This window comes from Mizuhopecten yessoensis, unplaced genomic scaffold (genome assembly GCF_002113885.1).
Source record: "Mizuhopecten yessoensis strain PY_sf001 unplaced genomic scaffold, ASM211388v2 scaffold11185, whole genome shotgun sequence".
NCBI lineage: Eukaryota > Metazoa > Mollusca > Bivalvia > Pectinida > Pectinidae > Mizuhopecten > Mizuhopecten yessoensis.
The window spans coordinates 1,056,415-1,084,222 of NW_018408922.1; the positions used below are offsets into that span (position 1 = coordinate 1,056,415).

General features: G+C 33.7%; 1 protein-coding gene across 1 annotated transcript in view; it reads left to right on the plus strand.

Moving 5' to 3' along the window:
- LOC110440613 (receptor-type tyrosine-protein phosphatase alpha-like) overlaps positions 1 to 21,073 on the plus strand; it is a 51,102-nt gene extending 30,029 nt beyond the window's left edge. Inside the window, exons 8-29 of the mRNA XM_021483767.1 lie at positions 5,397 to 5,492; positions 5,817 to 5,906; positions 6,818 to 6,910; positions 7,269 to 7,403; positions 7,650 to 7,758; positions 8,107 to 8,195; positions 9,130 to 9,308; positions 10,998 to 11,079; positions 11,321 to 11,397; positions 11,646 to 11,682; positions 11,920 to 12,017; positions 13,179 to 13,307; positions 14,142 to 14,287; positions 15,444 to 15,579; positions 16,063 to 16,212; positions 17,126 to 17,228; positions 17,509 to 17,582; positions 17,768 to 17,902; positions 18,392 to 18,514; positions 19,110 to 19,267; positions 19,651 to 19,786; positions 20,512 to 21,073. Of these exons, the coding sequence (XP_021339442.1) occupies positions 5,397 to 5,492; positions 5,817 to 5,906; positions 6,818 to 6,910; positions 7,269 to 7,403; positions 7,650 to 7,758; positions 8,107 to 8,195; positions 9,130 to 9,308; positions 10,998 to 11,079; positions 11,321 to 11,397; positions 11,646 to 11,682; positions 11,920 to 12,017; positions 13,179 to 13,307; positions 14,142 to 14,287; positions 15,444 to 15,579; positions 16,063 to 16,212; positions 17,126 to 17,228; positions 17,509 to 17,582; positions 17,768 to 17,902; positions 18,392 to 18,514; positions 19,110 to 19,267; positions 19,651 to 19,786; positions 20,512 to 20,580 (2,444 nt within the window). The 3' untranslated portion in view covers positions 20,581 to 21,073. The remainder of the gene's footprint in view (positions 1 to 5,396; positions 5,493 to 5,816; positions 5,907 to 6,817; positions 6,911 to 7,268; positions 7,404 to 7,649; positions 7,759 to 8,106; positions 8,196 to 9,129; positions 9,309 to 10,997; positions 11,080 to 11,320; positions 11,398 to 11,645; positions 11,683 to 11,919; positions 12,018 to 13,178; positions 13,308 to 14,141; positions 14,288 to 15,443; positions 15,580 to 16,062; positions 16,213 to 17,125; positions 17,229 to 17,508; positions 17,583 to 17,767; positions 17,903 to 18,391; positions 18,515 to 19,109; positions 19,268 to 19,650; positions 19,787 to 20,511) is intronic.
- Positions 21,074 to 27,808: the final 6,735 nt, after the last annotated feature.

Consider the following 27,808-nt stretch of genomic DNA (forward strand, 5'->3'; position numbering starts at 1 on the left):
TTTAACATTCTGTCACGAAGAAAAACAGCTATTATACAGTTTTGATATACCAACAACAAAATTATACCGACCGGCATCGCCGGATACCCACTGTTGGTTTCGCTTTTGCACTCACTCATCACCCGTTTTGCAAACGAAGAACGTCTGCTTCGTCTGGGTCTCGGAAACGCTTATGGACTTTATCGTATCGTTTGCGATGGAAGTAGAGATGTTCAGAAGGAACATGACAAACGCAATGTCCGATCAGAATGAACGAAGCCAAATATTCTGCAAAAATATGAATGCTCATTCCGGGTAAATAGCTCTAATGACTATTTACCTGGTAAAAAAATCTTGAAAGAGGTTATTTTGAATATCAATTCTATTTCATACTTTTATACAGTGTAAAAAAGAAGAAAGGTATAATAAATGCATTTAGATAAGCGTCTAGAAACTAATTATCAGTTAAATAGTTTTGAACCAATAACCTATCGTTTTTAATGAACAATATGTTCAAGAAGGTCACACATTTATATTTGTTTACACTTTCTTGTAAAAGAAAGGTACTGAAAGTCCTTTTGGTTTTTTTTTTTAACGTCTAAAAAGTTGTCTTCGTTATAGCTCACCTGGTCCCAAAGGTCACAGTGGTACTTTTGAACGACTTAGATCATATATACTAATAGCCTGTAGATTTACTTTAGTCCACTTTCGTGGTTACAAGTGTAAAATAAACACCAGATAAACAATGCAGACAATTTGGTTCTTTTTTAATAAATACGAATACTCAATGATCAAACATGATTTTGGAAATTTCAATGTGTTTGTGAAATAGGACAGAATCTGTTTTACGATTGTTCGTTCATCATTACTTATCTTTATAAGGTGGAACAAAAGTCCTGAGACTATTGCGAAATGATTTCGTCAACATTTACTTATTTGTCTTCAGTTGTATCTTAACCTTATTTTCGCCCGTCCCATAGGATATGCTTTCTCTGTCAACGGGTTTGGCAGAATTCACATGGAAGGTAACATTGCGTTGACGTCACAGAAATAAAATGTGCTGTCATGAATGACTTTCAACAGGACATGTAATACCTAAACATAGATTACAAAAACTGGCTACCGTTGTTTTCAAACATTTTATTGTCTGCTATTTGTTTAGATATGTCAGCGTGATAATTAAGCATTTTCAAGTAGCAGTCCCGCTTTCCCATTTTCATGTCGCAGTTTTTGGTATTGAAGAGTTGGCTCCCTTTAAAATGACTGCCGTGAAAATTGTCGACGGTGAGAGACAAACTTACAAAACAGGATTTAGAGTGATGAATATTTTTGGGACTGACTGACCGCCAGGGGCTGATGGGTGGGGCCAAAAAGGGTTGAATTGACTGAAATTTCAAAAATCTTTTTCTCAAGACCTAGGTATGGTAGAATCAAATACTCTTCATAGATAGAAGGGTCTTAAGGTGCCTTACCAATATTGTGAATTTCATGACCCTGGGATCTCGTTTCCCCCTGGGGAGGGGATACACTTTACTATCGTTTATATAGGGAAATCACATTTTGGACTAGCATTTGTTTATTTCCATCAGAATTAATTCAAACTTGGTTAGCATTATCAGTATTTGATAGCAGTTTAATGATATGCACAAATCAGCCCAACTAACTGACCCACAGGGGCTGAAGGGTGGCGCCAGAAAGGGTTGAATTGACTGAAATAACAAAAATCGTCTTCTCAAGACCAAGATATGGTAGAATCAAATACTTTTCATAGATTGAAGGGTCTTAGGGTGCTTTACCAAAATTGTGAATTTCATGACCCTGGGGTCTCACGTTTCCCCATGGGGAGGGGATAAACTTTTCTATACATGTAGTTTATAGTCTAGGCCAGTTGTCTCCAAATCAAAATACACATATATTTATCTCATTAAATAAATACTGGCTTTATGAACTCTATGTAGAATTGAACATTAAACAATACACATGGAACAAATGCATTATAAAATATCTAGGGCCTAACATGATATAATTCTCCAAAGATTGTATTGTATTTGTAAATTACATTATTGGACTTATATAATTTTCCACTGCTTCATAATATTTTCCCAGTGATATCAAGATAGCACAACTATATACCGCTCATTTCTGTATAAACAAAAGCACAAAAAGGTTTAACTTTCCATATTTTGTATGCTTGATGCACAGGGTCACGTTACGATCACACATATGCTATACTGATAAAATGTGAAATGGACCGGTATTAGTATTGTCTCGATAACTGGCATGCTAAACAAACTTACATTTACTGTATGCATGGTCATGGTGCACATGGTTGTTGTCCAGTCACTGACATTGTTTCCTGAAGTGAATTTGCCGTGGTTATCTCTGTCCATTTCTAGAGCTATTGTGGACATTAGCAACGTAACACAATCAGTGTTTCTTCCGTCCTTTCAAAACAGTGGCGAAAACGACATTATTGTAAAGCGTTCAAGTGATTGAGTATGTTTTTGTATTTTTCAAAGCTGGAGAGTTACTTTTTACGGTGTATGGGCACATTTCGCTCGGAAATATTCGGTCCGCTGTACTTTTTTCGGAAGTACGTCATGAAAATGGCCGCTGATGACGATGTGTCGAGTAACCTAAAGGTGCTTTACCAAAATTTTGAATTTTATGAGCCTGGGGTCTCACGTTTTCCCCTGGGGAGGGGATAAACTTTACTATACATGTAGTTTATATAGGGAAATCACATTTTAGACCAGCATTTGTTTCATTTCCATCGGATATAATTCAAACTTGGTTAGCATTATCAGTATTGGATAGCAGTTTAATTGTATGCACATATCAGCCCTGACTGACCCCCAGGGACTGATGGGTGGTGCCAAAAAGGGTTGAATTGACTGAAATAACAAAAATCGTCTTCTCAAGACCAAGATATGGTAGAATCAAATACTCTTCATAGATGGAAGGGTCTTAAGGTGCTTTACCAAAATTGTGAATTTCATGACCCTGGGTCTCACGTTTCCCCCTGGGGAGGGGGTAAACTTTACTATAGTTTATATAGGGAAATCACATTTTGGACCAATTTTAACATTGGTTAATTTCCATCAGAATTAATTCAAACTTGGTTAGCATTATCAGTATTGGAAAGCAGTTTGATGGTATGCACATATCAGCCCTGACTGACCCATAGGGACTGATGGGTGGGGCCAGAAAGGGTTGAATTGACTGAAATTTCAAAAATCTTTTTCTCAAGACCTAGGTATGGTAGAAGCAAATACTCTTCATAGGTGGAAGGGTCTTAAGGTGCTTTACCAAAATTGTGAATTTCATGACCCTCGGGTCTCACGTTTCCCCCTTGGGCAGGGGATACACTTTACTATCGTTTATATAGGGAAATCAAATTTTGGACTAGCATTTGTTTAATTTCCATCAGAATTAATTCAAACTTGGTTAGCATTATCAGTATTGGATAGCAGTTTGATGGTATGTACATATCAGCCCTGACTGACCCCGAGGGGTTGAATTGACTTAAATTTCAAAAATCTTCTTCTCAATTTCCAGATATGGTAGAATCCAATTCTAGGTGCTTTACCATAATTCAGCTGACTGACAGAACCACTATTTGTACATACAACATATACTACCCAGATCTTTCACACTATTTTTGCATTACATGTAGTTCAAGTTACCTTTGTTACAAAATAATTTCTTTTTCATTTGGCAACATTGATTACATCAGTTTTTACATAACTCGGGTGACCGTTAAGGCCCATGGGTCTCTTGTTATGATTAATGATGATTTATTAGATATTAACTGATTATATGATCGCAAATTTAAACAAACTAATCGTCGACACAAACGATATGATGCGATGAAATGCATGAACATGATTCAATGAAAGATCAATGATGCGGAAACGTTGTATATTCTATTCGCTAAAATGAAACATAATGCTGTTACATTTCTGTATATGGACGTTTATCTTTTTATTATACTTATCTTGTTGTTGCGTTATGCTATTTTCGTGACTACTGCTTCAAAAAGCAGATTTGACCTAGAATTACATTGCGACGGTCGTTGATAAAGCGAAAAGATCTTACCCTTCCGGAATACCTGGTTTATGACTTGTATTTTTTTTAAATGCCCCCTTTCAATCTTTCCGGTGTTGATATATTTGAACAATGTATACGATGACAGATATGGCATATGCAATACACTTTGGAAAATCATGCATTCACAAGTTTCTGGGGTCAATTTAATTGTCTTCTCATGTTAAAGTAAACCTATAAGACGATTCATATCAATGACCTTATATAAGCCCTGCATGTTTACCTTATGAAGCGACTAATGTGAGAGGCGACCAACATTCAAAATTGTGTTCAGTGTTCTTTCCAGGTTCAAAATAGATACAATCGTTTTCTAGAATACGAAATTTTAATCCAATCACCTACGTATTGATCCATAAAACCATCTGCTACGTGACTGTTCGGCTATACTGGTTGGAATTAACTAACTCGGGTTACAAACTGCTACGTGACTGTTCGGCTGTACTGGTTGGAATTAACTAACTCAGGTTACAAACTGCTACGTGACCGTTCGGCTGTACTGGTTGGAATTAACTAACTCAGGTTACAAACTGCTACGTGACCGTTCGGCTGTACTGGTTGGAATTAACTAACTCAGGTTACAAAATGCTTCGATGTTTAACCTTTTTTTTCAATTGAAGCATATTATGTTAACGTGATATGTCGCGCATCCAGTCACCGATAAATGAAAAAATCATAGGTACTCTTGTGCTCCCCATATGCTTGACATACCATTTTGTTACCATGTGTTAGTTGAACGTGAAAACAATATCAAGGGACTGTATGAAATTTAGATATGAAAGTTAGGGAAATTCAACCTGGAGGTAACGAATTGAAGTAAAACCGGACTCTTTGTTTTCATGGTTTGCTCCAACCTCATAAGTCCTAAGGATGATTTAACAATACATTTTATTCTTAATGTTCGCGGCCTTTTTAAAATTATGAATGTCACTAGGAAACTGTCGAGTTACAAGCCGGCTTCCATGCTTGATATGACGTAATTTGATTATATATAAATACGTCATGTCACCAGCTTTATTGTAAATTTGGTAAACATCTGTGAACAAAATAAATACAAATCGATGATTTACGTCATTGTGTATGTGAATAAATTATAACCGTTAACAGTTTCTAATTTTGGTCAAACTGTTTCCATATCTTATTTAAGCAATTAAAATTAATCAGCTTGTTAATATCTTATACAAGATACATTTGATGTTTTCTGTCGTTGCCAGATGTTGATAGTAGCTTTGATCAATATGAATGTCCTATCTATAAGTATATTGATACCGTTATCTCAAGAGTAATTTATAAGACTATTTATGTATTTACAGAATGCCCAGAGGGCGAGTACGGCTCATGGTGCCACAGCAAATGTCCATATACCTGTAGAAACAACGTATGTGAGATAAAGAGTGGAAATTGTTCTGGTTTGTATTGTACATTTTAAGCATGTTAGTAATTTCAAAAATTCCTTATCTGTGAGACCAAGGGAGAAAGTCACCTTATATCTTGTATATAATTATATTGGGAGAGAGATTATAAAATTGTTGTCAAATATCGCAGTAAATTACTTAGTCTAGAAGTTAGGACAAAGACAGGACTTACGCTATAGAAACCATTCTTGAAATAATTGTAAAATCAAAGAAGTTTTATATTTTAACGTTTAGTTATTGTAATATAATGATGTAATGTTTTCTATGTTATTTTGAAGTAAATTATGTAACCACATATCCATTAACTGATCATTTCAGAGTGTAACGATGGTTTCTATGGTCCTACTTGCGCCAACTGTCCTGATAACTGTTTGTCCAGAACTTGTGATTTCTCCGGCCACTGTACAGGTATCTATTGTTTGTCTCACGGAATAAAAGTAATCACTAGAATATGACGTAAGGGAATTGCAGTTAAACTAATTTGCGTTTACCGTTTTATATATAATGAATGAATGTCAAGGACCGTTTTTTATATGTTTGTTTGGAATCTTTCGTTGGATATGACTGAAGTTATTTGTTTGTCTGAGTTTTGAAGCAAGTTTAACAATTTATATAACAATCACCCACTGCAATAATAACAACACACCAATGTCATGGTCTCAATCATTATAACAGACGATTTCTCTAAGGAACATCACCTTTGTTGCCTTACCAAATGTCACTCGTCACTGTGGGTCTGGTTTTGACACAGTCATTTCACGTACAATTCCATCATCACAACTATCATACACTTCCTTCCCGAAACATGTCCGACTGTCTGTCCTATCGAGGTAATACCACTCTAGCCCTCTTCTCCTTCCAACTTCACTGTCCACCTCAAGATGTCCATCTACTATACGGGAATCTCTGCTGTTTCCAATAAGTGCCAAGGGCGACAACTCCGTCATTATTTATGTGTATGTAATGCATTCGTGTTAAGTATACTGTCCATGTATGGCAAAACAATAACACAAAAATTCAAAATATGATAACGCTATTTTCCATGTAAAACAAATACTACATGTACTTATTCTGACAATTAAAAAGTTATAATATTATATCGAAGAGGTCAGGATAATACTAGAACATGTTAGACTGTGTTTATTATATCCCTGAATATATATTATTTGTTTGTCAAATTTATTGTTTTTATATTGGTAAATGTGAATATATATCTGACACTTGCTATAATATTTATAGTATTAGAAATTAACCTAACATTCAAATTAACATAAAATTGCAAACTTTATTGATACATAAGATCGAATTTCAAACAACAGGTGGATGTTTAGATGGTCAGTATGGAAACATGTGTGAACGGTCGTGTTCAGATAACTGCACTACGTGTGCTCAAGACGGAGGACAGTGCTTAGGTACCCATTTTGGCACATCTTTCTTATTTCTAACTTTACTTACAATTTGATTGATAAAGCTATACTTTACAACTCTCATATACAATAAGAATGTGGTTTAATTTTATTTAATTGTTATTATGGATCAAAAATGAAAACAAAATTCAATAGAGTACTAACATCATTTACTATTTCCTTCAATTTCGTTGAACTGCTAACCCATAGTATAATGTAAATGCAGCAGATCTGAATATTGGAATTGGATAAAGTGTCATCATTTCCCCAAATATTTTCCATGTTAAATATCAATGAATATATTAAATATCATGTAATAAATAACATTCAAACTCATTCAACACATTTATTTAAATCATTTTAGCCTGCATTGGTGGTACTTACGGCACTTCCTGTGGAAGAACTTGTGGAAATTGTGAGGATAAACGCTGTGACATAACCACGGGTAACTGTAAGTCATGTCAAAAGGACTGGACCGGACAACGTTGTGACGTCAAAGGTAACACACACAAAATCATATACGTTCTATTATACACATCATATAACTGAGTGGTTAAAAAATGTATGTGCTTGGTAACATTTTTGTCTTGTTCCTTCCTTGGGTCGGATATACAATATATTGTTGTTACATTTATATGTAAACATTGAAGACAGGAAGCGAAATAATAACTACGATGACAATTACATTTTTATCAATATTGTCACTACACCATTGTCTTCACTAAACCGTTTTTGTTTACTATAGTGGACAAACAGTCAGGTGGTGAAGACAGCAACAGAGGCATATACGTCGGGGCTGGAGTCGGGATTGTTGTCCTTATTTTGATCATAGTAGCAGTGATTATTATCAAAAGGTAAATGGGCACCAATTATGTTAATGTGATAAAACGGAAGAGTAACAATAACTAGAGCAATAAGTTGTGTCATAGACACACCATTGTTTATACTATTTATTAATTAGCCTTCTCTGTAAATAGTTGTATACATGCATATATTAAAAGGAAAAACATTATTCATTAAACCATTTACAAAACGTTGCTTCAATGTTTGAAATTATTGAAACTTTATCTTTGCTTTTACGTATTTAAATCAATGTGATTAAAATACACGTAAATCAAAATGAAATGTTTATATAACAAATAATTGGATTTAAGCTATCGAATTAATGTGTTTAAAGCTGTCATTTTATTTTTTTTAATCAGAAGATCAACCACATTCAAGGAAGGTACATCGTCACCTTCAGTACAATTTGAAAATCCACATCCTTCCAACAGCTCCAGAAATAGTACAGGTATGTAAACTTGTAATCTCTACTACAACATTGGTAAAAGATCGAACCGTACAGGCGTTCTTTGTAAATTTCCATTTTTCTTATGAAAGTATTTTTTTAAACTACCAGTGTTATCAAGTTTAACCGAATGATTAAAAAAAGTCAATCTTAAGCCAACTTGGACTCACCTTTTAAGCGAAATGCGTATGTTTAGCCATGGTTTCATGTAGATGATTTGGTTAATTGAGAATGTTTTCTTTCATTATTTACACGTTTATTTATCTTATATTTATATTTTTTATGTCTGTTCATTTGAAAGTAGAGATGTTCTATATATTCGCATGGAATATCAAAGTTTTGATTTAGCATAAACTCATCGAAATAGTATTTTGAGTATAACATAGTGAAAAAATTAGCAATGCATTAAAGATCCAACGGGGCTTTTATAAGAAATAATTAAGATGAAATAGACATAACTTAGTCAGCAAGAGTGTTCTGAGTATAAAGTAAATCAGTGGTGCTAGAACGGTATTCGAACCCTGGATTTCAAATTGATGTTCTATGGCTTTAACCAATTGACCAGATCAACAGAGTTGTCCTGCCCCAGCTGTGCTACAGTTATATCTAAACGGAAGTGAAGGGAAGGTTACAGTATATTGAAAACAAGTGCAGCGGGACAGGGATCATTGAAAATTATACGAAATGTTCACTAAAGATTTTCAATCGGTTTCAAATATTTTGAATTTACTAATAACTCATTCACCCCTGAAACTTCATAATGAACTATTCCACCCTTTGAATTGGAAGGGTTTAAATGTATCTTCAGGGGTGAATGAGTTAATTCACTTGAAATTATATATTTTAGCATACAAGTCAGACTTTGTACAAGGAAATATTTAAAATCACTGAACTGATTGCTATGTTATGCTTCTTACATAAATGGATTCTATTTCAGACGAAACGAAAGGACATGTCTATCTCAACTATGAAAATGAAAGTACGCAAGAAAAATTAGAAGACCGTGAAAACGTATACTACAACGAAGGCCCAATCGGTTTCCCAGTTAGTAAGCTAAAGGCGCTGATTGCTGGAAAAATGGCTGACGAAGAAAAAAAATTCAAATTAGAATTTGAAGTAATTCCTTTTTTTATGTTCAATATAAATAATTCATAACTTTTAAAAATCTATTCTTGACAACGATTAAGATCCTAATTAATGAAATGGTCAAGGCATTCATATACAATTACAAACTAAGCTGTTATTGTATAAGCATAGCAAGCTATAGATTTGTCAGTTGATTGAAATTGAGTTTTTCTTCCAAATAACTACTAAAATTCATTCAACTACTTATAATTAATTTGATGCTTTACTGGCAACCAATCAACAGTATTAAGGAATAAAGACTTAATACAAGCGTGATAAACCTTTATATAAAAAAAATTAAGAGCGATTCTGGAAGTCAAATGTTGTAGTCTAACGTGTTCTCCATGCCGCGATAAATCCACATACATCGACATAAATGTAGTTATTGTCTAACGCCATCCTTACTGAGACAAATCCAGATACATCGACACAAATGTAGTGATTGTCTAACTTTATCCTAACTGAGATAAATCCAGATACATCGACGAAAATGTATTGATTGTCTAACGCTATCCTTAGTTAGTTAAATCCACATACATCGACGAAAATGTAGTGATTGTCTAACTTTATCCTTATTGAGATATATCCATATACATCGACATAAGTGTAGTGATTGTCTCACTTTATCCTTACTGATATAAATCCAGATACATCGACATAAATGTAGTCATTGTCTAACGTCACCCTTACTTAGATATATCCAGATACATCGACATAAATGTAGTTCTTGTCTAACTTTATCCTTACTGAGATAAATCCAGATACATCGACATAAATGTACTGATTGTCTAACGCCATTCATGCTGATATAAATCCACATACATCGACATAAATGTAGTCATTGTCTAACATCACCCTTACTGAGATAAATCCAGATACCTTGACAGAAATGTAGTGATTGTCTAACTTTATCCTTACTGATATAAATCCAGATACATCGACATAAATGTAGTGATTGTCTAACGCCATTCATGCTGATATAAATCCACATACATCGACATAAATGTAGTGATTGTCTAACTTTATCCTTTCTGAGATAAATCCAGATACATCGACATAAATGTAGTGATTGTCTAACTTTCTCCTTACTGAGATAAATCCACATACATCGACATAAATGTAGTCATTGTCTAACGATATCCTTACTGAGATAAATCCACTTACATTGACATATATATAGGCATCGTCATTTGTGTTCAAGATAATTTACAAATGTAGTATCGAAATATCATGGGTTCGATGTTACTTTATCCCGTGTTAAGTTACCTATTTATGGTATTCGTTCACATTAAGCTTTGATTCCTCGACTGATAGTTGCTTATTATATATCAAACTCTATTTAAAGTATTACACAATACAATATATAGATGCATGATGTATGATTTTTTCAAATAATTCTCTCCAAGATTCCTACATTTTCAATAAAAAAAAGGACTTCGCCAACATTTACACTAGTTTTAATTTTGCTTTCAACTCTTATAGTACAACTTATTCTGATCTGTTGACTATGTCAAGCCAGTTCGAATTGAAAACGTTAGGAACAAAACCGAAGATAGTTAAAAGATATATGTACATTTCCATCGTCAGAAAGGGTTAATATCTTTACAATGTATATATACAAAAACTTCCTTTGCTTTACAATATCAAATGATTGTAAGAATACATCGATATATCTTACAGACATTTCCACTCGGAGCGACTCATCCCCGTACGATTGCAGAAAAGAATAAGTCTAAAAATAGATTCAAGTCTATACACCCATGTAAGTGCTATTTATCATTACTTCGGTCACATGAAACGTCTTGAGATATTGAATTTCATTTTTTATGAAAAATATAATATTATCATACCTTTTGAATTTTTGGTCTTAACATATATCACCCCAAGTTGTTTTTTTAGCTCTTAACATTCCATTGACAAAATGGTTGGAAAAAAAGAAAGATAAATGCAGGTCACTTTTTTTTTTAACATTTTCAATTTTCAATTTTGTATTTTATATCCAGATGACCATTCAAGAGTTATCCTTGACACAGTTCCTGGTGAAAAAGGTTCGGACTACATCAACGCTAACTACATCGATGTGAGTACATGTATCATCATCAAAATAGACATAATCTCGAAGCTTTTCATTGACTATTAGCTGTAACATTCACTGTGATCACAGCTAACATGATACCAAAAGTTCCCATTTACCTTAGAGACCCTTGTTGTCAAAACATGCGGAAACTTGTTTATATCTTCAAGAAACCGTATTGATTGTAAATAAACGCACATTCTCCCCAATATGTATTTCAATTCAGTTCAGCTGGATGATATTACTTTTTCCAGAATTTTGAAGCAAGGAAGGTCTATGTTGCAACCCAAGGTAAAGAATCTTAATTTGATTATCCTTATATTATTCTTGGATTTTCAAACTGCGCTTATTTTTCTTCGTTTGAAGACAAGTAACTTGAGACAAATAATATTGATATAACTGATATGTGTTGTCTTATATCAGTTAATTATTAATACAATTTCGTATATCTTTAGAAATAGAAAAGCATTATTTCTTTCCTTTGAGATAAACCAAGATAAATTCTCCTTATTTGTTTCTTTCTTTAAGGACCTATCCCATCTACCATCGATGACTTTTGGAGAATGATTTGGATTCTGAAGTCAGGAAAGATAGTAATGCTCACGAATTTGATAGAAGGTCGAAAGGTAATTATATGAAAGAACTGTTTTTACATACGTTTGCGATAAAAAAAAAATACCTTTAAAGCAATTAAGATGGAATTCCACTAATATTTGGCATTTGTATGCAAATACTACAATAAGTATGCAAATACTACTATATACAGGTTAATTTTTACGGTCAACGATACTAAACACTACTACAAACATGTATATTGTGACGGTTAATGTAACTAAACAATACTTCATACAGTATATTGTTACTATACGGTGAACATACCTAAATACTATTACATACAGTATATTGTTACGGTGAACATAACTAAATATTATTACATATAGTTATATTGTAACGGTGAATGTAACTATAAACACCTCTTCACACAGATATATTGTTACGGTGAACGTAACTGAATACTACTACAAACAGGTACATTGTAGCCAATCACTGATACATAAATATGTCAATGTAACGAAACATGGCTAAACCAAGAAGATTGCTATCTATCTTTATAACATTAAAAAATGTTAAACAAAAAATATGCATGTTCCACAAACACCACGAAGGCTGTCGTAAAATTTACAATAAACTGGACAACTTTCACCTATCGCGCTTTTTAGGTCACCAGAATAGCATCCTCGATACTTTGTACGCTCACTTACATTCTCTTCATCCTTGGCATATGCCAAAGAAAAGTGAAGGCACGCCGCTAGCTATTTGATTGTCCTTTGAAGATTACAGAGGAGCAATATCTGACCTCATGGCCTATCAAGTTACCGTTACGCGGCTGCGAGATTCTTTTGAAAGGGTCTTGTCATGACATATTCCAAGGGTGCATATAATGTAAGTGTGCATACATGTAACCTGGGAGTATCGAGAATGCGATTATAACAATATACGATTTTATTTACAACTGCATTACCTGTATACGCAACGTACATCTTTGGACACCATTCTTTAGAGAGACTCTTCCTTTTTCTAACAGGGAGCTTGTATGACCCCCGTAAACCTTTAAATCTTTCGGTATGTAACTTGAAAGCGCATAAAAACGCAATGATAACGCTTTATAAATCGTGCTCAAAATATGTTATATAGCCATCTTAAACAATTCTAACATAAATTCTAGACTGTAACTGTAAATTAATGTAACTCACACACATTTTCAATTTTCGGAATTTTCGTTTCAGGAAAAATGTGACAAATACTGGCCAGACGAAGGAAATCCAATGTTAACGAAAACTTTTCGCATTACGCTGGACAGAGAACGCGGTTATGCTTCCCATGTTGTCAGGAAAATCACTGTCGTCAATCTGAAGGTAGTTACATTGATATCATTTCAAACCAAGAATAGAAATAAATTCCTTCAAGTTAGCGCTTGCTTTTATATGTTATGCTTTTTCATGGGCGAATTGGTCGAGTGGTTAACACCCCTGCCTTCCACGTCGGTGGCCGGGATTCGCTTCCCGAAGTCGTCGTATGCATGAATATTCGGAGAAAGTGTTAGTTTCCTGCCCACACAACTCCAACAACCGAGATGAAGTATAAATTGGTCTGTGGTGGATGTTGCGGTATCTGTGCTGTAGCATTCAAGTGAGGTGGGACTATAAATGATGCCATTTGAAGCACGGTCCCACTACAAACAGAACACATTACATCTCCAGCACACACACAGGCACACACACATAGGGAGATATTAGCCAGGTGGCACTGGACTAGTATTTAGTGCCTGATAAGGAAGCTCCTGCGAATTCCTCAAAAAATGTGTTGATTAATGTATATGCTAATTGTATCATTTGTATATCTATGTACTGTAAAGCGCTTTAGAAAAGCTTATGCTAACTAGATAGGGCGCTATATCAAATGCTGTATATTATTATTATAACTGTTTGTAACCTGCGACTAAAAACTTCTCCTCATGTTTATTTTTGATATCATTAGCTTCTGTTTGTCAATACATTGTATCATTTTATGTGTAGATTCACGTAATTAGAATATACAAAATAGAATGCTTGTGATTTATTGTCAATTTCTCTATTTGAATCATATACATATTTTCTTTGTCACTAATTATAATGTTACATTAATTGTGTTAAAGAAACATTGCCAAACTGTCGTATATACTCAATGGCTAATATGTTCTTCTCAATCAGTCAAAGGAAAAGCGAGAAATACAGCAGTTTCATTTCACAACTTGGCCGGATCATGGGACGCCGAACACGTTAGAACTTGTTTTATTTCATCGTCGCATGAAACTTCACGAAACCGTTCTTCCTGGCCAGATGGTTATTCACTGCAGGTAAAACGATAACAGAGTCGAAGTCTTCATGCACATTATTTATACAACCGTTTGATCAATAAACACATTTGTACACATACTTATCAGATGCTTGTCATACCCAGTTACAAAACATAAGTTATTGCAATAGATTTCTTTAGAAATATCACTTTGATACAGTATTCTCAACACTATTTAACAATACATAAACTTAACGTTTTCATAAAACATTAATGCATGCTTTACGTGAAGCAAAATTCTAGGTCATAGATTGATACAAACTTTTGAACACGCCCATAGCCAGCAAAGCGCAGTCATTTAAATGTAAAGCATATATAAAGGTAAATAACCACCATATATAAAGGTAAATAAACACCATATATAAAGCTAAATAAACACCATATATAAAGCTAAATAAACACCATATATAAAACTTTATAAACACCATATCGGCTACATTACGTGTCTCTTTCTGTAACGTTTACTCAGTAAGACTGTACAAAGAGTATATGTATGGTAAATGTTGTGTCTGTACGTTAATGTGTTTCTATCTGTAACGTTTACTCAGTAAGACTGTACAAAGAGTATATGAATGGTAAATGTTGTGTCCGTACGTTAATGTGTTTCGTTCTGTAACGTTTACTCAGTAAGACTGTACAAAGAGTATATGTATGGTAAATGTTGTGTCTGCGCGTTAATGTGTTTCTAGCTGTATCGTTTACTCAGTAAGACTGTACAAAGAGTTTATGTATGGTAAATGTTGTGTCTGCACGTTAATGTGTTTCTATCTGTAATGTTTCCTCAGTCCGACTGTACAAAGAGTATATGTATGGTAAATGTTGTTTCTGTACGTTAATGTGTTTCTATCTTTAACGTTTACTCAGTAAGACTGTACAAAGAGATTATGTATGGTAAATGTTGTGTCTGCACGTTAATGTGTTTCTATCTGTAATGTTTACTCAGTACGACTGTACAAAGAGTATATGTATGGTAAATGTTGTTTCTGTACGTTAATGTGTTTCTATCTGTAATGTTTCCTCAGTCCGACTGTACAAAGAGTATATGTATGGTAAATGTTGTGTCTGCGCGTTAATGTGTTTCTAGCTGTAACGTTTACTCAGTAAGACTGTACAAAGAGTATATGTATGGTAAATGTTGTGTCTGTACATTATAACAGTGCCGGTATTGGAAGAACAGGAACGTTCATTGCTCTCGACGCTCTGTTGGAGTTCGGTAAAAAAAATGGCCGCATCGACATCCGGCATTTTATGAACACGATGAGGAAAGATAGGATGAACATGGTTCAAACAGTGGTGAGCCATCACGTTTATTTGTAGTTCGTATACAGATCGATACTGCTTTCTCCTTGTTTCGACTTTACCCGTCTTTATATTATCATCCCCTATCCTTCGTTATGTGTTAAGTAGGAAGCTTGCATGAAGCCAAAGGAATGCATGCTGCTGTATTGATTATAATTTGTAACTAAACATCTTAATTTTAGGGTTGTATTCAAGAAGTGGCTTCAGAGATTAGGCAATAATTAAGGTGATTAAACAACCACAATAATGATATCTTAAAAGATCTCGGATATTTTACAATAGAACAATACTCCCCGAGGAATACATTGCATGGTTGTTCTTAAATTGTTTAAAAATAAACACTTCAAAATGAGACGAAACATGTTCGATACACATAGCATGCACATATGAATTAAATTGTCAAGGGCGCGTGTAGACCATTGGCATAACTAATATTTAATTCATCGTTAATATCAGTAATTTGATATTCTTTTACAGGAGCAATATGTGGCTCTTCATGAAGTCCTGGCGGAGGCGTTTGACCTTCAAGATACACTCATACCGAAGTCGATGTTCGTGGCAAAGTATCACGCTCTTTCGGACACGGGACAACCTCAAAATAAGACACAGCTAAGGGATCAGTTCAAGGTATATTTTAAAGTCAACTTGTTCAGCGTAGCGATGGAATACAATCATAAAAATTAATTTTATGTTGATAAAAGTATGCAAGATATATATATGCATTACCACGATATAGTTACATGATGAAGCTGTGTTTTGACTATTCCACAAGTAGGCGGTGTAAATACAGTTAAGGATATACTCTTCTGAGATTTTAATCACGTTCAAATCTCGTTTCAATCATTTGTAACAGGTTTTGGTAATATTTAAAAAGTTAGGATATATTTCAATAGCAAACACACAGCTGAAACATGTGTAAAAAACTAGATGCCTGTTGTTTGTAGAACTTTTGTTACAAGAAATTAAAAAAATGAATATTTTGGCAACCATTTTGAAAATGTGTAGTTCTTGGTTTTCACGATAGACCAAAACGTCACCTTTGTCGACATTAGACTAATCGCTGAAATCGTCATTGTGTTAATGTGTCGCCATTTTTTATTGTAACAAGTTCATTTTTGCTGTAAAACTGTTTTATGTTCATTTTGATGAAAAGAATATGCTACAATGTGGAAAGTTATACAGGAGTTGTATTTCTTTACATGCTTAGTGTTACCAAAGTACTTCAATTTTTTTGACCCGAAAAAATGAGTATTTTTCATTTGAAAATAAGGGGTAGGGGTAACTTAAAACGCTTTTCTGAGATAAAACTAATAAGGTTAGAAATTTTGCTTTGATAATTTAAAGGAATAGACATATCTGATGACATACTCGGAAGAAAATGTTCTGCAAATAAAATAGTGGAATATATAACTTTGGATTCGAATATTGTCTCTGTTAAATATTTTTCTAAAATATTGTTTCACTCTTGTCGTATATTTCACCATAATACGCACACATCTGTTCATTATATTTGAAATAAGAGTTGCCATTTTTTTTTCAGTTGATGTTGGATCTGAAGCCGGAATACAACTTAGAACAGGATTTTTATGCTGCTTTACTGCCCAACAACAAAACAAAAAACAAGACTATGGGAATATTGGCATGTATGTAATAGCATTCGGATTTCAGATTATCTCTCAACATTGTCAGATACATTACGTTCCTGCTGAAACAAAATTTTCATTGTTTTTAAGATTTAAGATTTCTTAGGATGAAAAGATACGACGTAATATGAACACTGATATGTGCTCATGCACCGACAACTTAAACTTGATTCGTATTTGCTCAAGGAGCAATGGATGTTCTTATCGGAAAATTACTATTTACTTGTTTAAACTTCAACGTGAATCATGATGCTATATACATATATCTTTTGAATTCCAGCGGATAGATTCAGAGCCTTCCTGAAGTCCTACCCTTCAAATGGCAATGATTATATCAATGCTGTCATAACACAGGTAAGTCACTCTGTATAATAAATGTAATAAATTCATAATTCTTAATTCAAATAAATGAAAATATCTGATATCGCCTCAAAAACATGTTGTTTTTATTTTGGGTAACAACATTTATCAGGCCAAAGGTTACCTTTTATCCATTGCAAGAGAAATAGATTGGTAAGAAATCCATTATGCTGTTTCAGTCTTACACTGGCCGAGAGGGATACATAGTAACCCAGTTTCCTCTCCCAGACACAAGAGCTGATTTTTGGACCCTAGTGATGGACTACCAATCTGACACTGTCGTTATACTAGGAGACGAAAAGGACCCCGAACAGGTAAGCTTCGAAAAAATATCTTACGTTAAAAATCTTATAACTGTATGAAGTTTGTACAGCTTTTCAAAATCGTCTACATTTTATTTTACACATCTGAGAGCATGAAAGTTTTAAATTAACAAACTTATTTCGGAAAACAATAACCGTGTGTCTTTCAATTGACATCAATTCCAAATAAATTTTAGTAATCAACCTGAGTCTATGCTATGAGAATCTGTGCTGTTTCGAAAATTCCTCATTTATAATGAAAACAAGCAAGCTCGGGAGTGCAGATGTTATGAATCCTTATTCCAACGGCTTACTGTTTGCGCCATACCACTTGAATTGAATAGCAAAGAATGACTTACTTTTAGTAAAATAGTCCGTTCAACCAGACTCTTGTCTGCGCAAGCTACGCCGAACAGAGAATGACAAAGGTGATCAAGCGTCTTGTTGAAAGAGGCTATTAGTAAAACAGATTATTAATTGAGTCTCATTGTGATTTGTTAGAACACACCTTGGATACCTGCCGATAAGAAGGATACGAGTATCGGCGATTTCAACGTGAAACAAAATGGAAAGACGACAAATTTCAATGGCGTAGATGTGATGGACGTTTTAATAAACCGCAAGGTACTGCTTATTTTATGTAATGATAACAGAAGTTCTCCCGTTCTAGTAGAGCATTCATTGGTCAGAAGAAATTGGAAAGTATGATACACTCTGATACAGTAATCAACTGTGTCTTCTTTAACGTGTTTTCTATGATATGTTTAGAGATATATTTAAAGTGTATTGGCTTCATTCTTATTTAATTTACTTGTGGTTTTTTATAGTGCTACATGTAACTACCCGTTTCTAATCTTAAATACCATGTGTTAGTTATAGTATCACTTTTGATAGTATACACTTTTGTGTCAGATAAATATCTGTGATATATATCTTGGTATAATAGCTTCATTCTTATTTGATTTGAAATTATTCTTTCGATAGTCCAAAATATCTGGATGTTGCTAATCTAAAAGAAAATATGTCTTATAAGGTTTAACATTTGATAGTTTACAGTTTGGTGTAAAGTAATAATTTGTAAAACGAACAAGTATCCTTTATTCTTAGCATTATAGCACATAAACATATTTTCTCCAGTTAGTTTTCAGTTGAAACTTATTTTAAATAAAAACTTTGGTAAGCAAAACTGTTAACGAAAAGTCGTTAAATACAATTCCAGAGTGTGAAGAATGCACACAGTCTAAGAATTTTCCGAATGAAGGATTGGACAATGGAAATGCAGGTTCCCCCGTCGAAACAATCAATCCTTCATCTACTGGAGCAGGTGGAAAGCAGACGTAGATCTAGTGGCAACAAACCGGTTATAGTCACGTGCAAGTGAGTTTTACATAAATTCCTCTCACAGATGTGTTGATTTACATTTTTTTTAAATCATCTTATACGTGTCATATATCACAAAAGCGTTTTTTCTTTTCAATTACATAATTTCATGTTTAAACAACCCACTCTACCCGATTTTGGGAACATTCTTGTATGAATTTACATAATAACGTCCTGCCATGTTTAGGGTGGATTTATTCGGCATGACCTGTTTTTTATTGCGTCATTCCTATTTCACTTGAGAGTTCTGTAATATCTGTTCACTTTCAAACCCCTGTCTGTCTCATGTACCATCATTACCCTCTCGTGTAGTTTGATCTGTAATCGGTACATCTGTAATACTTCTTCATTTATAAAACAATAACTTCGGCATCTTACAGGGATGGATCAACACAGTGTGGACTGTTTTGCCTCATGGCAAACACTCGTGACCAGCTCAAGATGGACGAGGAGGTGGATGTATTTCAGGCAGCCCGACAACTTCTCATCAGGCGACCAGAGTTTCTAAGCTCATTTGTGAGTCAATTATTCAGAACAAAAATGAATAAAAACAAAATATTATCTGTAGTGCCTTTTAACATTTTAGCAGACAAATAAACACACTCTCCACTATCGTTTTGTTTGCTGTCATGTGATTCGGTTATGCAATCTTTGCTTTATATATACATGTCAATATGACGGAAATACCCTCAAACTAAGACTGGGAATCGTTTTTTTTTTTTTTTTTTTTGTATAGGCTATTCATGAACACAACAAAGTGAAATAATATTTTTTTTTTTTTGTTGTTGTTGTAAATATTCGAATGGAACAATGTTTTTAATGTAATTGCCATTCTAGTAGCGCATTCGTGGAATGTATTTGCAATAATTATTATGATGATTTCAAAAATTCAGTTCAATCTCCTATATCCTTCTTTTATGGAACTTCATAAAGCACTGACGCGTATGTTTGTTACAAGGACAGGGGTTGCGGTGGCCAAATGGTTAAGACCTCTGACATTCTGCTACCACGAGCCCTCTACCGAAACTTTGACAACATCAGATTGTCTACACTGTTAGAATTACTGATTCGTATCCTAGAAAAATACGTTTGCAATGATTTAGTATTATTTGGAAAATTACCTTTGAAATTATTTCTTTGATCGATATAATGATAAAAAGATATAGATTTAAGACCCTTGTCAATAGTTCAGTAAAATATATGTACGATGATGTAACTTCAACTGTATGTTTTGTTCACAGGACCAGTACCATTTTTGCTATGCAATCCTGAACGATTATCTGGAGGCCACTGACGTTTACATAAACTGAGGATGATTCTAACAGTGACAGTGGACTGATGCACTAGCAGAGAACTGTGGTGGAATAGGAGCAGAGCGCTTCTAATGAATTCTAATGATGTGTACATGTTCGTACAAATGTACATGGTAGAAAAACATTATTCTAGAAACTACTGATCTGTACATTTTATAAGGACACTGTATTCTGGCACAGTATGACTCTTTATGCTACTGGTTCAGCACATAAACTGACATTTTGCTGTAGAGTATGACTTAACTAGAGTCTAATCGTGTAACTAGAGTCTAATCGTGTATACCTGCACTGTTAACTGTTCTGCAAGAAACTGCTCATGCATACTAGCTACTCATATCTGTAGTAAGATCATTTTTCTAGTTGTATCTACTGGTGTCCATAAACTACGAATTACTCAAGTATACACGGACATGTGCCTATCCCGTCTTTGCGTATTGCAGAGTTATCTTCTCTTGAGAACAGGTATTGATTGTTACCTCATTGGTTTGTGTGAGAAAATTACGTCGTTTTCTCAAAAATTGATGACGTTTCTCTCGCAAACCAATGACGTTACAATCAATACCTGGTCTCAAGAGAAGATCACTCTGCAATACGCAAACACGGAATATATACTGATCATTTTAGTGGGGAAGTTTAACATTCTATTCTGCAAGCAGTCATATAAGGCAATGCAGCGTGGTAATTTCATGTATATTACCTTGTACCAATGAAATCGATTCCCTGGTCTAACATTTTTTTTCACATTTTTTATTGAATGGCATGTTCAGGCTCAATTTGTGTAGATGTGAAGTTTTGGCTGTTTCAAAATTAAAAGAAAAACATGTTAAATAACAAAATTAATTAAAAAACTGACACATTATTTTACCCGTTTTTTTGTTTAATTATCATTGGAAGGATGATTACTTTTTAAAACATAGGAAAATACTCTTTATATTTATGTTTTAATTGTAAGTTTGTTATGGGATAACACTTTCAGATTTAAATAAGTTTTCAACATTTCAAAAATGAATTTATTGATATTTGTTTTGTGAAGTATTGTTTGGGCCATAATCCGAAGGCCACAGTCGTGTATTTCATGTTTCAGGTGCTACCACAAATGTATATATAAAGCGAAGCTAGGGAAGTATTGTTTTCGAATACCTGATAATCTTGTTTAAATTTATGCCAATGAAAACGTTTTTAGTATATTATCATTATCAATTGTATGACAACCACTTGTTACCATGGATGAAAATGTTTCATGATTATTTTTTATTGTCTCGGTGATATTACATAAACATGCACTAAACTGGGAGATTTTTTACTTAAGTGAAAGTGTTTTGTGTATTTAGACGGTAGGTCATCATAGGTGTATTTTCAAGATGATGGATATTCAAACATTTTAAAAATTCCTTTTTATACCCGGATAAAATTCAAACATAATACTACTAGCAGTGTTTAGATGTAGATTAATAGAACCATACATTATGTAGTCATTTGGGATAGAAGATGTACAATTTAGGTCAAAACCGAAAAAGTCTCTGTCCATTATAACTGTTTACTTTTTTCCAAACTTGTGCTCGTTAATTTGGTAGACAAATTGCCAATTACATTGCAAATGCAAGAATAAATACAGCAGATTTTAGTCAATACCGTACAAGTTAAAAAAAAAAAATCCAAAAAAAACACCAAGGAAAATTATGATAAATGAGAGGCACACTTTAAAATAATAAGAGTCAGATGCCCTCTGTGTTTTGGCAATATATATTCTGACAGAAGAACTAATTTGAATGACATCACGTAGCATATCAAAATGACGTCATATTCAGAACATTATCTAGTATGGGTCAGAACATTTTAAATGCAAACGTTTGCGTTTGTGCACTTAAGAGTCATGATTTATATGTTTTTGTTCCCGTGATATCATAATATTGTTTCTTTTTACGTCATTTCTGTCGTAACTGTCACAACACAACCATGCCTAGCAGATGAAAGGAGAGTTATAAATATGTCGAACGGGAGATAACTCTATTCATGTTTGGTGGTTTTAATTTCCTTAAATATATGCCATGATAAATATATCTCTTATGTACGTGGTAGAAATAATAAATCTGTCGGTAACACCGCTTTGCTTTACATGCAACTGAAAGATATCCATGATTTTTTTTTATCAAAGCTGGCTTTCATACTTCTATGAGTTTAGAGTATTTATAAAAGAATATTTGAATTAAGAATCATCATTTGTAAAATCCATGACAATATTTTTATATACGTATACATAGAAAGAATTTTGTGATAAAGATGTAAAGGTCAAATATTTTTGTTTTATACAATACACTCTCAGCTTCTCTGATGGTGGAGCTGACAGCTATGGCAGGGTTGTTTCTCACGAACATAAACCACCTGCCCTCTTAATGAGAAAATTACACGGCTGCCCATCAAGTTTTTTTGTTGTACATAGAGAGATTTATTGATATAATGTAATCTATTTTGATTAATGTTTTGATATTATGAAATACATTTTTAATATGTGTTGATATCATGAACATATTATTGTTTCATTTGTTCTGAGGTAGCTCGGCTATTAGAATGAGGGAAGCTTAGAATGGTGATACTGGGTTCGACATTCCGTTCACAATCTCAGATAATAAAATGTTAATAATAATAAGAAAAACACAAAAATTTAGTGGGTTGATTAAAGGTCGAATTGCTATTGTGATATATTTTAATATTTTGACACATTTTAAATGTTTAAACTTGGATGTAAAAAATAAAATGAAAAATTGTAGTGGCTTTTGTTTTAGGGTTCTATCTCTCATTTTCGTTTGTAAGACTTGATATTGCTCTATACTACTGCAAATTCAAATTTGGCAACATAGTTAAAATAGAAATAATTATATGTGAAACATCTGTAGAGTTCATCTCTTGTAGTGCAACTTGTATACATTTATCAGTGACAATAGCTCATTGAGTAATTACAGAGATGTTCCAGATTCCTTCAAAGTAATAACTTCATCATCGTCGGATACCCACGGTTGATTTCGCTTCGGTACTCACTGAGCATCGTCGGATACCTACGGTTAATTTCGCTTCGGTACTCACTCATCACTCCCCATCGTCGGATTCCCACGGTTGATTTCGCTTCGGTACTCACTCATCACTCTCCATCGTCGGATCCCCACGGTTGATTTCGCTTCGGTACTCACTGAGCATCGTCGGATCCCCACGGTTGATTTCGCTTCGGTACTCACCCATCACTCACCATCGTCGGATACCCACGGGTGATTTCGCTTCGGTACTCACTCATCACTCACCATCGCCGGATCCCCACGTTTGATTTTGCTTCGGTACTCACTCATCACGTGAGCACCGAAGCGAAATCAACCGTGGGGATCCGACGATGCTCAGTGAGTACCGAAGCGAAATCAACCGGGGGTATCCGACGATGCTCAGTGAGTACCGAAGCGAAACCAACCGTGGGTATCCGACGATGGTGAGTGATGGGTGAGTACCGAAGCGAAATCAACCGTGGGTATCCGACGATGTAACTTCATTTGATATTGTGAAACAGAATTCTTAATAGCCAGAACAAGTCTGATTGTACATTCATAGTGTATTGTGTGTAATTGCATAACGTACTCCCCTGACAGGTGTCTTCTATTGAGTCCTGTACAAAAAAGTACTGATTTGTAATATTGCATTGGAGATAGGACGCTAAAGAATGCAAGCCGTGTAGTAACGAAGTACTCCAGTTTGTCATATACAATTGAAACTTATTAAAATAGCTTTTATTTGTTCTTCATGTAAAACGTTGTTTCTATTTTGTCGTAACGTTCGTTTTGAGAGATTCCTTTTTTGTTACTTCTGAAAAATAAACCATTTTATTCATTAATATTTGTAATACAAATCAGCATTAAATTTAAAAGACAAAAGAAAAATACTGAAAGAAACTTGTTTTGTCAATAAATGAGCATCCACTGAAAATGAGACAAGGTATATATTAAAAAAGCCTACTTAGAGTTGGCATAAAAAATATTTGAGTCGAGTTCGTGTAAAACGATACTATTCAGTATCGAGGTCTGACTAAAACCTCTTTTGTTTAATTGTTCATTAATGTTGAAGTTATTAAAACAAATAGTTGGTGACAGACATACATGTTAAACATTTCATAGAAAAACTCTATTTAAACTTTTGCCAAGTCAAATATTTGCCCTTTATTGGTAAAATATTTAATCACCATGTGTTTGATTTGTCTTAGTTATTTAAATATTTAAACATAATATGCTATGTTCTTATATACTCTGACATAAAAAAAAACTGTGTTTAATTGTACACTTCCGAGTCATCATTTAGAAATTTGGATAATGTAAATTCAGAACAAGTGTCACTGGGTGCAATAAGTGTAATTGAGTGTTTCACTATGAAAACATATCTTGCATACCCTCAGGCGAATGATCAATGGAACTTTCCTCTTCCTTCAGAATGCGACAGGGAAATATCCAACCCGAGGCCCCAGGGTCAGAAAAACCAAGAATCCCTTGAGGGTTGGAGTTTTCTGTCACACCCTGAATTAAGGGGATGATTATTTCTCTCCCAAAATTTCACAATTTAAAAGCAATATTCTTCAGCGTGTGTACTATGTTCTTAACCTGCATGTGACTGAAATCGTCAATAGCTGATTATGACGTCATATGTTTTTGTTTCCGTGACGTCATAATAATGTTTCTTTTTACTTCGTTTCTGTCGTACAAAAATGTAGCTGTATACCTTAGGATATGACAGCTAAACCATACCCTCAGGGATGACATCAGAAACATTCACATGAAAAACGGGAGATAACTCTGTAAATGTTAAGAGGTTTCAATTTCCTCAAATATTTTCCATGACAAATATATCTCTTACGTTTGTGGTAAAAACAATTAACCTTTCAGTAAAACCGCTTTGCTTTACATGCAACTGAAAGATATCCATAATTTGGATCAAAGCTGGCTTCCATAAAAAGATGACTTACTTCTATGATTTTAGAGTATTTATATAAGACATATTTGAATTAAGAACTATCCTATGGAAAATCCATGACATGCGTCATTTATATACGTATACATAGAAAGAATTTTGTGATAAAGATGTAAAGGTCAAATATTTTTGTTTTATACAATACACTCTCAGCTTCTCTGATGGTGGAGCTGACAGCTATGGCAGGGTTGTTTCTCACGAACATAAACCACCTGCCCTCTTAATGAGAAAATTACACGGCTGCCCATCAAGTTTTTGTTGTTGTACATAAAGAGATTTGTTGATATAATGTAATCTTTTTATATTAATGTTTTGATATTATGAAATACATTTTTTTATGTGTTGATATCATGAACATATTATTTTTTTCATTTGTTCTGAGGTAGCGCGGCTATTAGAATAAAGAAAGCTTAGAATGGTGATACTGGGTTCGACATTCCGTTCACAATCTCAGATAATAAAATGTTTATAATGATATATATAAAACACACAAATTTAGTGGGTTTTTTAAAGGCCGTTTTTTTTGCTATTGTGATATATTTCAATCTTAAGACACATTTTAAATGTTTAAACTTGGATGTAATAATAAAATAAATAATTGTAGTTGCATCTTTTTGAGAGTTCTATCTCTTATTTCCGTTGATATGACTTGATGTTAACCTATACTATTGCAAATTCAAATTTGGCAAAATAGAAAAAATGATATGCGAAACATCTGTAGAGTTCATCAGTTGTAGTGCAAAGTATGTACATTTATCACGATTCTTATCTCCAAAACCCACCTTGCTGAACTGTTCCTTCAGAGTAATAACTTCATTTGATATTGTGAATCGAATTATAAATAGCCAGAAAAAGTCTGATTGTACATTCATAGTGTATTGTGTAATTGCATAACGTGCTCCTCTGACAGGTGTTTTCAATTGAGTCCTGTACAAAAAGCACCGACTTGTTATATTACGTTAGTGATAGGACGCAAGAGAATGCTAGCCGTGTAGTAACGAAGTTTTGCAGTTTGTCATATACAATTGAAACTTATGAAAATAGTTGTTATTTGTTCTCCATGTAAAAAAATATATGTGAAACGTTAGTTCTGTTTTGTTGTAATGTTCTATTTTAGAGATTCATTATTTTGTTGCTTCTGAAAAATAAATCATTTCTACAATTCTGTGTATCCTGCTTATTTATTTATCAATTTGAAAAACGAAAGAAAATCACTTTTTTGAAGAAGATTTTTGTTTGTCAATAAATGTCCATGCACTGAAAACATGAACAAAGCTATATATTAAATAAAACTACTAAGAACCCGCATAAAACTTTATTTGAGACGAGTTCATGTATAACAATACTCTTCAGGATCGGGGTTTGTCTCAAACCACTTTTGTTTGATTATTCATTAATAATGAAGTTATTTAAAAGAATAGTTGGTGACAGACAGACATTTTGAATATTTCATACATATACTCTAAACTGGGAAAGTTCCTTAAGGAGGAACAGGGTGTTATTTGTAAAAAAATCTAGTCAATTAATATTTTTCATTTTTTCCACATACATACATTTAGTTGTCCTCTGTAACATATTATAATATTATGGTCACTTTCTTGATATATAAGGGAGGTAATTCAATTTTAGTTATCTCCCTTGTCACAAAATTTTCAATATTCACAACAAAGTCATTTTCAACTGTATAAAATTTATTTTTCAAAATTTTCAAACACATTTTTCGAAAGTTAGGACAGAAGACATATTTTTCAAATGCAAAATGATAAATTTGAGTTTTGATTTTGGTAAATCTACCAAAACAGGAAAAAAATGACAAAATTTGGCAAATTTTGCATTTTCTAACAGGGTAAACTGGCAATTATTTTGAATATATCCTGAAAATCTGTCATTTAATAGTTTTTGAAACACTAAAATTATAAAGTCATTTGTATTGTAAATATTTGATAGGAATATGAGATCATGTTTCTTTCTTACTTTTTAGTCTACAGAGTTGGGAATATAAAGACATGCTGCTGGAATGGTGCTATTTTTAGAACAGATTGTATATGAATGAGTTACAATTGTACATATGAACAAGATGTGTATTGCCAACACAGTCCCTTTCAAGGAGGACAAGTACTTCTGTAGTATATACGACCTTAAATCTTGAAATATGACCTTGACCTGATATAGTTTTGACCTTGACTTTCACTTGACCAAATTTGAAGTCTCTATCTCATGTATCGAGATA